Genomic DNA, 11431 nt, shown 5'->3' with positions numbered 1-11431 from the left:
AACGTGTCGCACGCTGCCACCGTGCACATCTCCGGGAGACATACACAACGAAACGCTACATAGGCGTACCCTTTTGAATAAATTCTGTGTATAATGAACGAGACGTTGCGCGTCGTGTCGATGCCGGAAGCACTGCAGCCCCTTTCCGTTGGTAAATAAATGAACCAACGTAGAAGAGCATAACTTTGAAAAATATTTGAAATAAAATCCAAAGAAAAGTTCAGTAAAACAAATAACATAAGTTATAAAATTAAAAAATTGTTTATATTTTTATTTATATTCTTCTGATTAACAATAAATAAATAATACTCAAACAAGAATGATATCAATATTTCGCACATGCATAGATCATATAATTATAAAAAGATGTTACTCACGCCATTTTTTCCGAGTTCGAAGATTATCCAAATTCATGAGTTTTAATTAAAGATGATAAAATTTTAAAATTTTTGAAAGAAGAGTTTTGGAAGAGAAAACTTCCACTCTCAAAATTACGCCATTGTTCACTGAAGCGGCAATACGTGAGACCGTGTGTGTCTTTGATATCAATATACGCACGAATGTGTCGGTCTCTCCCCTTGGTGGTCTGATACATATGTCCTTGATTTGTCCGGAGAATAATATTCTCTCCTGCAAAGTTGATTAAATATTGGTTAGTGATCTCGGACACCCTTCGCGGCCCAGCATCGCCTTTCGGCTCCGCGAAGACCCGCAGGAATACAATTTAATATTTCCACGCCTGAAAACACAGCGGGTGATCATTTTTCTTTCATGCGAGGCTGGTCGGTACATCGGGAATTAACGATTTTTCTACGGGTCTCCAAGGGAAATCTATAAACGGTGCTTTACAGTTCAAGTGATATAAGTCGAGCTTAAGACGCTTTCAGTTTGACGATAAAATGAGTGGAAATGATAATCTTCCGCAATCATCTCGTTTAATTTTTATGAAACGAGAAGATTCAAAAGATGCGAACATTTTATACATTATATCGCATAGACGCTTTCAAATTTTTTAGACAATAAATTCCATTTTATAAACCAAGAAATTTTATTTAAAAAACGCATTTAAATAAAAGCTGAATAAATTAAAGAGATAAAACGCTTTGTTATACCTTGTTAATAAATTCAAAATAAAATAGCGTCACGATCAAAAAATAAAAATTAAAGAACGTTGACAAAAATTTATATCTTTAAATCACCAATCTCTATACTTATGTTAACAATTTCGAATTTTCTTATCCATTATTATTAATTAATGATTATGACAAACAAAAATTCGTCGAGAAAAAATATGCAACAATACAAAACACCATTATTTTTGTATAAATTTTATTATAAAATATTGCATTGTGTTAGAGAGAATTTTTTCGATATTCGTCATATTCATGTAAAAGTAGCCTAGCAGCACAATATTGACCCAGTATTGGCCCAATATATCTCCAATGTTTAATTAATGTAATTACTATTAGGGCTATAAGCAAGTCACTTTTGGGATATTGCTACTTTTACATAAAGACGCAATCTATATATTTTCAATTTATTTACAAATATATATATATATATATATTTATATTTAATCTTTTTTCTTAAAATACGCTGTACATTATATTTTTGTAAACATTATACGAAAATCGATCATTGTTTTACATAAATAGAATAAAAGTGTATAATGAAAAATTAATTTTTCATCGGGCGTATTTAATATTAATAGTAAATTTTAGTGAAAATATTTTTACCAACAGACAATTTCATCATGTGTTTTTAATTTAATAATATAATGATCTATATTCTATAGTATTCCAGTCTTCACGCTAAAAAGATTTATCTCTATTATACTACAATTATCGAGACTATCTTAATACTATCAGTTAAAAATTAAACAACTGATCTTCTAACAAATTTGATATCCTTTTTCTCTCAGAGACAAAATTTTATTCTTTAATATATATAAACTTTGAAAGCTATTTTATTTTTGATGTTTAATCAATAAATTACTTAATGTTAAATATTTAAAAAATTAAAATTAATTCCTCTTTCTCTCTCTAATCTCCCATAAAATTATCGCTAATAAAAAAAAAACCTTAAATAAAATAATATATCATTATCATTTTTGAACAATAGCGAAATATGTAGGGATGTTTAAGACAATACATTATATATCTGTAATAAAAAGAATTATTTAAGTGTAATTATTTATTTAATGTTGCTATCTATTCATGGACATAAGAAATAACTGGACAGATTGAAATCTAATATTACAATAAATTACAAGAATTTGAAATTATCGAAAATAGCAGATTATCAAAGAATCTATAGAATAGAATATATATTATCGATATTATTTGTTATAAAACCTAAATAAAAAAAATTAAGAGTAAGTTATTTCATTTACTTTGATTCATTTAATTATTTAATTAACATCTCATAATCTAATATTTTAAACTGTTCCAGTGTAATTCTTACCCATTAAAATGTTATTTCCTTCAATTTTATGTATATGCAGTTTTAACACTTTCAACAGATTTTAATACTTTTAATATTGGTAATATTTTCTTATCTATTAATAACGTAACGTGTAGATATTATAAAAATATATTTAAATTTATTTTATTTACATTACTTCGAAATGTTTTGAAATATCGCGCTTTGTTTAACACATTCGAATATGTTAGTAACACAGCGCAATCAAGATTATATTTACTTATGGGTGCCTTCCAACAAGAGACGCACATGACACGATATAACACAGTGCATCATTATCCTTGTTGTTCGCTAATGTTAAACAAGGCTAAGATGATCACTGTGTTGTACTAAGTCGCTTGTTTAAAGGCATCCTATGTCTCTTACTCTCTTTCTATTTAATTATTCTTTCTCTTCTGCCTTCTTTTTCGAATAGATAAATCGGTCCAGTCATTCTATTTTCATGTCCATGAATTCACTTACATAAATTTTATATATAGATATCTATTAATATTTCTAACATCTTTTAATTTTAATGTCATTCTTTTTTCGTTATATTTTGTACATTAATTATATCGAGACCTTCTAACTTCTATAACCTGAGTTATTCATGAAATACTACTGCACTTGTATAATGTTCAAGGATACGAATTTTTTAGCCGAATTCTTTCGCAGTGTAATGAGTACTATATTCGTTAATCAATGTCCAATGTATTGAAATCTTTTATACAAAAATAAAAAAATAGATTTTTGATTATTAACCTCCAATGATGAGGTAGGATTTAAACGTGATCCATGGCTTCGTTAATCGAAGTGTTTCTTGTTTTATTGCAATTATTTAAAATCAATTAGTAAACACTTTTGTATTTTTTTGTATTTTTTTGTTTGAACTGAAAATTGTAAAGATTCATTCAAAAATATTATTAGACACTCCAACATGTACTTCAATCAAATATAGTTTCTCTTCTTTTTTTAAAGTATTTTTTCTTCTATATAAACAGAGAGAGAAGTCATTATTTACCTTTTCATCGATTTTGTACATTGATTAAATGAAAAATAAATAAAACAAAGAGTCGAATCGGACCCTACCTTTGCGAATAGGTCTTGAAATGTCATCTTAAAGGATTAATAAATTTAATCTTCGATTTTTAAATTATTCACGAAATCTCTTCTTACATGAAAAATGTATACTACAACGATTTTAAACATATTTAACTAGACATTATTTAACATATTTCTTGAGCTTCCTAGGTCCATTGACAACATTATCTCTTTCTCATTTTCTTGTATTATGTTATGTCAGGTTGCGTTCCCTAATGCACAAAACTTGCAGTAATATTGTTGCAAATTTTGTGCTGCTGGGGTTTTGTTATTCACTGGCTACGTTTACACCCAGTGACTGAATAGCGACTCGACCTATATTGTGACCAAAAGTAGGTCTAGTTACCAACCGAAACAGACTTAAAAATTGATGGGGTGGTATAATCCACGCTGATCCGAATTACCTACAGTCGTGTATACATCTCGCGTGTTTACACGGAAAAAACAGACGACCTATTTTAGGTCAGGCCGCTAAAAACCGAGGTCTGACCTAAAGCTAGGTCGGGTCATCTACCAAGTGTTTACAGCATGAGGTCTAAATAATTTAGGTTAAATTTGGAATGAGGCCGCGGACTAAGCGCACGGTGTAAATGTAGCCACTGTGTGTACTGAAAATGTATAGTGTAAACTGATTTTTAGTACTCGCAATAACGGAACACAACCTTAGATTGTTAGTTTAACCGATTTTTAATATAAAAATCACTGGGCGATGACAATTAGCAACCAGACGTGATCGACATTATTGCATATTTGGATAAATAGCATAATACGAGTTCTTAAATTGTTTTGAATTATACACATTCGGATCCTCTACGGCGTACGGTTGGATCACATTGGGTGGCACTGTTTTTTGATTGTGCACATTTGTTACCATATATTGCGGCGTGGATACAACTTGACCAACAGCCGCTTCTTCTACCAGCTTCCTCGGGGAATATATTAGTAGGGGCATAGACGCGTCGTTCTGCTGCGGTGCATTATCTGCCGTGGACACCGCATATGCAGACGTTGTCGAGTTAGATAATTGCTGCGCCTTGCATTTCTTCGTATGAGCATATAATGAGCCAGCATTGTTGTATCTTTTAGTACAGAGCTTGCACGCGTATGGTCGTTGACCGGTATGTGTATACGTGTGTTCGTTTAGCGAGGTCAATCGTCGGAAGGACTTGGTGCAGATGTTGCAATGATATTTGGCCTCACCAGTATGCATGGTTATGTGCCGTGCCAGAGTGTTGGCCCGGGCAAACGCTCTACTGCAATACTGACAGATATACGGTTTCTCACCGCTATGAGTTCTCAGATGCAACTGTAAATACGTGCTCTTTGTGAAGGCACGACTGCATACGTTGCATACATATGGCTTGATGCCGGTATGTGTACGCATATGCGCCACCAGCGACCCACTCTGAGCAAAGCACTTGCTACATTTCTCACAGAGAAATCGTTTCTGCGTGTCTTTCACCCGTTTATGCCTCTCTACGTGGTTTGCCAAAGATTGAGCCTGTGCGAAGGCCTTTGGACAAAGCATGCACTTATGTGGCCTGTTGTGTCGGTCCTACAAGAAAATAAATTTGTTAGAGCTGTGTCGTTAGAAGTGCATATTTTTGTAGAAACAAATACAGATATAAACTAATTTAATTTTTATTATATATTACATACACAAGAATTATAATAAATATGATTATTTCGTAAATATTTTTACACAAATACGAAGTATTCCGTAAATCGTGATACAATCGGGAAGGAGTTTAAAATTTAATTCTACGTTTTCAATTTATTTTTTCATATAGTATTTTCAATTTATGTTTTCATCACTCCATTCCTGATTGTAACACGATTTTCAGGACATTCTGTATAATAAATGTACATATAGAATTCACATAAAATACTTGCCTTCTTTCGATTTTCGGAATTCTCGTTGATTTTGCTCTCGTTATCCTCTTCGTAATCATCTTCGTCGTCAGTATTGCCAAATATTTCTTCTTTGTGTTTCGATTGTTCGTGATCCTTCAACTTGTCAATTCTCGAAAATCCTTTACCGCATGTCGAGCAATTAAACTTCAAGCCACTGTGCGTCGAGATATGCCTTTTCAGGTTCCTCTTTGTAGCAAAAAGTTTGCCGCACTGAGTACACTGTAAACTTTTGATCGGTAAATCACTGTCATCGTCATCCTCTTCTTCTTCTTCCTCCTCGGATTCATTTTCTCTGAATATTGGCATTCTGTCTTTTTGTTCACTCGTATCATTCGCAGATTGCTCAAGTACGTCGTCCGACGTAGCCACATTGTATTCAACATGACTTTTGGCATGAGACAAAAAGGATTTCTGATATATAAATTGTTTCGAGCAGACTTTGCATGTAAACTTAAAATTTTTCTTTTCTTCCCTTGTGCTGTCTACCACGGTGCCACTTCTAGTAACTTTTGCCGATACTTTATTTGCCTTTCTGTCATCTTGTGACGCTTTATTATCTGTCGTCTGAGTCTCGTGACACGTGAGCATGTGACTCTTCAATTTGTCGATATTCGAAAACTGCTTGTCGCACACGACACACACGTAACGTAGCTTTGTCTTGTGTTTGTGTACGTTCATGTGTCGCTGCAACGCAACTTTTGTCGCAAACGATTTGATGCAATGCAAGCACTTCTGTCTCGTTGTCCTGCTTATAAGTGGTTTCTCCTCGTCATCACTACAATTTGTGACGCTTTTCATATCCATTCCTGACACCATGATTTCGTTCGAAATATCATGATCATTGAAATTTTCCAGCAATGCATCATTTTTAGCTTCAATTTTTAATGTATCTTCCCTATTTTCGTCTGTTAAATTTCCCGATGTCTCATTATCTTCAGGTAGTATTAAATCTTCTTGTTTGATACATCTGTCTTCCGTTGTTGAACTGGAAAATCGATCTGAATGATCAGCAACTACATCATCCATGTGTGCCTCATGACACAAAGCTACTTCCATCATTTCAGCATTATGTACATTATCTTTAACTGTATCGTACAGAGCATCTTTTTCACTTGGTTCTATAATTTCTGTCGTTTTTTGTATCTTGTGACTTATGTGAGATTCATCAATTACCATATCAGACTGAACGGCAGTATTATTAAACGCAACAATATCGTGAGACGAGGAAATACCTTGCTCTATATGATTATCTTTTTTACAAGATACTACATCAGATATGACATCCGTGATATCTTTGATTATCATGCTATCTTTCGCATGTTTGTCATGCAGCATAGGTTGAATTTGCAACTTCAGAAAATGCCGTAGCCTCTCGTCAGCGTTCTGAATCTGACATCTAAAGTCATAGGACACGTCGAGTAAATCATTGCAAGCTGAACAGATGTAAGCTGGCAGACCGTCCCCTACTTCCACCTGCAATTTATGAAAATCATCAGTTTCATTCTGTAAAAATATTATTTTGAAAGAAAAGAAAATGTTGTATAAAGTTTGGCTATAAATGCTTTATTACAAACAAATGTTGAAACAGAACATGAAATATAAAACAAATTAATTTTTCATTGCGTAGAATATGAAAGTGTACATTACATGTACAGAATAATCAAATACTTATCTTGTATGTATGTTCATATAATATTTATTATCTTTAAACAAATCATTTCAATTTATACGATATTCTTTCAGTCCTGAGGCAATAACTATGCTTGAAAAGAATAGCTAATAGATTTCTATTGTCGTGAAATAGCCATCAAAATACCAATGTTCCATTAAAATGTTCTGTTTCAATATTTGTTTATGACCTTACCATAAAGCATTTCTAGCCAAATTTCATATAATACTTTTTTCTTATTTCTATTTGTAGGATATGCTTCTGCATATCCTACAAGTTTACCCTTAAATCCTAAGACAACCTGTATATATACACATACGTAAGTATTGTCTGTTTTAATTTAGAGAACCAAAAAAAAATAAATAATTGAACCCAAATGAAAGTAAATCTACATTGGTAGAATGAGATATGTGTATCTCTAACAATCTTTAATCATAAATGATAATGTAAGTGAGTGTAAGCGGCTTGTATCATTGTTTACATCGGAAAAAGCTAGAGTGGCAAAATCATAAAGCAGAATTGCTTTTCTACGATCAAATTTTACATTCAAATAAAAAAAAAGATCGACAAATATTCTTACGAACAATCTATGACCTCGAAACCCTTATTAATTCTCGGAGGAAATCGGTGTTAACATAGAACAACTCGACCAGCCAAAACGACATTGGCATTGAGAAATCAGCAACGGGTAGAAACCCTCCAAAATCCGAACGGGTTCAAGAACATCGGGGACAGAGAAATGTAACCACGGAGGTATTACTCAATGCAAAGGTGGCTTTCGATGCTTATTCAAAATAAAACTAGAGGTGGCAAGAGAAAGAAAAAAAGAGAGCTAACCTGTACAGCGGCGATGGCCATCAACTTCTCCGGTATTCCGCTGTCGTTGTGGAAGAGCTGGCACGCCTCCGTGCAGGACTTCAGACAGATGCGGCATTCGTCGCCCACGAGCTGTTCCACGCGTGCTGTGTTATTCATCGCGTCATCGCTCGGAACTGCCATCGATCGATACAGATAGTGATCGGTTGACCCGCGGGACAATACCTGACAATACAACCAGTCGCTACGTGCCACTGCACGGCCGCCATTTGCTTTTACTCGGACTCGCGGGAGTCGCGGGTCGACCCGGTCGACCGTCGACCGCGAGCGGTTTCGATATTTACGATATATCGATACCATGGTGGCCGCGAAAACTTCGCGGAGGGAAATTCGAAGGGGGAGAATTGAGGATTACAATTTCAATTATTACTTTCGTCTCTAATTTAGTTTCTTCATCAATGTAGAGTAATCTCTTTAGATCTGATTTTAATGAATGGCTTGAGCCGCCATCGTGACGTCACGCAACACCGCACAAAGGCATGAACTTGTGTCCTTGTATATATATTACATAAAGAATGGACATAATTTTTTAAATATAACTCGTGGTGAGCATGCAATTGTTTACGATTTAAAGAATCATAAATGTGAATACCTTTGTGCGGCGACGTTATAACACCTAAACGTTTTTTCCATTCTAATTAATGTTTTGACTGACAAGTTGACAGTTAAGAATGTATGTATCAAAACTCTATTTCTTCTCTTTGATATTATTACATAAATTTCCTACTTACAAAAATAATATTCATGAAATAGTTATACGATATTTAAAAGTTTTTCTTAATATGGGTAATAATATACAATAACATTCTTCAATACATATATTTTTGTTTATTTATTCAGCTGTTTTAAAATATAAAATATTTGTAACAAAATAGCTTTTATATTTTTTTTGTAAATTTTTGTTCTTGCTCTTTTTTTATGTAAGTATGTTTAATATCATAAAAATAATTATTTAGAATATAATCCAACTCTTCACATCTTGGTATATTATGCATCATATTGTAGGAATATAATAATACAATCCAGTTTATCCATTTGCTTACTTCCACTCTGCTAATGTCTTATCGAACCAGATATATTTTCCTTTTATCTCTGTATTTTCCGGCAACAATGCACAGTAAACAGGAGCTACAGCCCCTTGATCTGGTGTCAAAGTTCCTTTATGGTTACTCATATCAGTATCAACATAACCAGGATGTACTGCATTCACCGCAATATCTTCTCGGGGATCCGTATTAAATATGGATTGGTGAATACCAGCTAAAGCGCTAACACCGATTTTACTTGCCACATACGTTGAATTTGACCAACCAGCTTGTAAATGCGTACCAGCTTTCGCAGCACTGGAAATAAATGTAAATAAATATAAATCTCAAAAAAACTTTTCAAATTATAATTAACGCAATCGTTTTTAAAGAAATATGATCAAAAACTTACTTGACAAATTCATGCATGATTTTGTCCAATTCCACTTCAGTCAAATTTGGATCAGCTATTTTCTGTTTTAATGCATCACCAGTAATATTAGACAGACGTCCAGCACTGCTCGAAACGTGAACCACGCGGGCATGCGGTCTGAGTAACGGATAAAGAGCAGTACACACTCTACGTAAGCTAAAGTAGTTTACTCGTATTGTTTCTTCAGCTTGCACTCCAAAAGACTCTGTAGCATTGACCTGTAAATAAATAAACTTTAATATACCTTTTAACAATACTTCATTTTCACAAAATTATTCCGTTTTAGATCAAAATGTATAAATACGTTTATTAATATATATTTTACTTTATTTTTCACTCTAAATTTATGTTCTTTTTGCTGTGTATTATCATCTTTTTGACTACTGCAAAGTAAAAAAAACTGTACAGTTAGAGCATTTGCTAATATTTTATATAAATATGAGTACGAAAGAAACATATATATTATTTCTCTGTTTAAAATCAGATTATTTTTTTAAAACTAATTACTATTATATCGATATCTTTAATTACTTTAAATGCTATGGCGGCATTGTTGACCAGTACATCAAGACCACCATACGTATTCTGTAAGTAATCCCGGAATGTATTAACACTGTTGTCGTCATTGATATCCAATTGATGGAACTTCGGATTCAAGCCTTGCTTTTTCAATTCACTGACAGCATTCAAACCACGTGTGGTGTCACGAGCTGTTAAGTAAACATTTCCATTGTACTGCTGACAGAGAGCTTTCACAATGGCAAAGCCAATACCCTTGTTTCCACCAGTTACCTAAACAACAGCATGATTTATCAATCAAGATCAATAAATCTATGTTTTGCAATTACATGTTATACTTCTATGCCTAAAATGAAGTGAGTATACAATTAGACACTGGAGAGAAAAAAAAGAGGAAGACTAATAAATATCAACAGTCCAACTATAAAAAATAAATATGGATTCTTTGTAGTTAAACTTTTGTAAAAAAAATTACTTGCTCTTTAAATGTTCCTATAAACTACTCTCTAGACTTCCCTGACCAATCCATACAATCCATTCCTTATTAAACGAATGGGAACCATCTAAAGCATATCATTTAGTGACAATAAAGAGTACGTTCCATTTTATGCATGATGAGCATGATCTATCATTTTATTCTTATTTTTAATTCAGTTACAAGAATAAAATATTCATGCATGAAACGTGGAATGCACTCAGAAATTATCCCATATTTTAATGATTTCAACTAAATCACAACAGATATTTGTTTTGGACATATGTTTACTGGAACTTTTTTTTTATTTTGATGAATATTGTTTTCTCAAAATATGTAATCTTTGTTTTAAACAGCCTATATATACTTATTTCATTTTAAGTATAACGAAACGCAACTACAAAGAACTATACTTGTCAACTAATCATCTGGAAAAGGAAATCACATTAGAAATACGAAGATTCTGTGTTCACATAGTTATGTAATTTATACGTACCACAGCAACGCCCGTCATTCTGCGTAGATAATATATTGTAATAACACTTTATATTCTGCTTTTCGCGCCTGTCTATTTAAAGGCTAATTCTACAATGTACCTTTGTTTTCTATTCCTTGCTTTTTATCAGTTTTATCTCTAGCGTTTTGGCCTCTTATCCTGTTTTATTTTTTTGTGGTTTTCCTGTTTTGTCTTTTTTGCGGTTTTCCTGCGAGATAAGAGATAAGAGTCGATCAGAGTTGATAGACTTCGGGTGCGTTCCATTTAATGCCCACGGCACAACGCTCGTAGAATCATTTTATCCTTGTTGTTTATCAAATATTAAACAAGGATAAACGATAAATTTTGCTAACGCATGGTGGAAAGCAGCCTTCACAACCATGGTCAGAGAGAAACCTCTCTGACCGTCTCCCACGGACCTCTCTCTCATTATTGTCGACCACATTTGATACACTACTTAGAT

At 33.2% G+C, this 11431-nt stretch overlaps 2 protein-coding genes across 2 annotated transcripts; both read right to left on the bottom strand.

Annotated features, from left to right (window-relative positions):
- Window positions 1-3708: 3708 nt before the first annotated feature.
- Window positions 3709-8219, bottom strand: LOC108759653 (zinc finger protein 615). The gene is made up of 3 exons (XM_018505183.1): window positions 7982-8219; window positions 5455-6948; window positions 3709-5116 (listed from the first exon to the last, which is right to left on the bottom strand). Exons 1-3 carry the CDS (start codon window positions 8141-8143, stop codon window positions 4301-4303), a joined length of 2472 nt encoding a protein of 823 aa, XP_018360685.1. The 5' UTR covers window positions 8144-8219; the 3' UTR covers window positions 3709-4300.
- Window positions 8220-8926: 707 nt separating this feature from the next.
- On the bottom strand, window positions 8927-11337 carry LOC108759655 (carbonyl reductase [NADPH] 1). Its single transcript, XM_018505185.1, has 4 exons — window positions 10969-11337; window positions 10010-10270; window positions 9458-9696; window positions 8927-9363 (listed from the first exon to the last, which is right to left on the bottom strand). The coding sequence occupies exons 1-4, from the start codon at window positions 10984-10986 to the stop codon at window positions 9060-9062; spliced, it is 822 nt and encodes a 273-aa protein (XP_018360687.1). The 5' UTR covers window positions 10987-11337; the 3' UTR covers window positions 8927-9059.
- Window positions 11338-11431: the final 94 nt, after the last annotated feature.

This window comes from Trachymyrmex cornetzi, unplaced genomic scaffold (genome assembly GCF_001594075.2).
Source record: "Trachymyrmex cornetzi isolate Tcor2-1 unplaced genomic scaffold, Tcor1.1 scaffold200, whole genome shotgun sequence".
NCBI lineage: Eukaryota > Metazoa > Arthropoda > Insecta > Hymenoptera > Formicidae > Trachymyrmex > Trachymyrmex cornetzi.
This window is presented reverse-complemented; position numbering and strand designations above follow the sequence as displayed.

Excerpts from the sequence above, each read along its gene's own strand:
- LOC108759655 (XM_018505185.1), bottom strand. Across the intron at positions 9,697-10,009 it reads ATGCCGCCATAGCATTTAAA|GTCAATGCTACAGAGTCTTT; the intron begins GTAATTAAAGAT and ends ATTTATTTACAG. Across the intron at positions 9,364-9,457 it reads ATCATGCATGAATTTGTCAA|TGCTGCGAAAGCTGGTACGC; the intron begins GTAAGTTTTTGA and ends ATTTATTTCCAG.
- LOC108759653 (XM_018505183.1), bottom strand. The coding sequence starts at position 8,143 with ATGGCAGTTCCGAGCGATGACGCGATGAATAACACAGCACGCGTGGAA. Across the intron at positions 6,949-7,981 it reads TGGCCATCGCCGCTGTACAG|GTGGAAGTAGGGGACGGTCT; the intron begins GTTAGCTCTCTT and ends CATAAATTGCAG. Across the intron at positions 5,117-5,454 it reads ATTCCGAAAATCGAAAGAAG|GACCGACACAACAGGCCACA; the intron begins GCAAGTATTTTA and ends ATTTTCTTGTAG.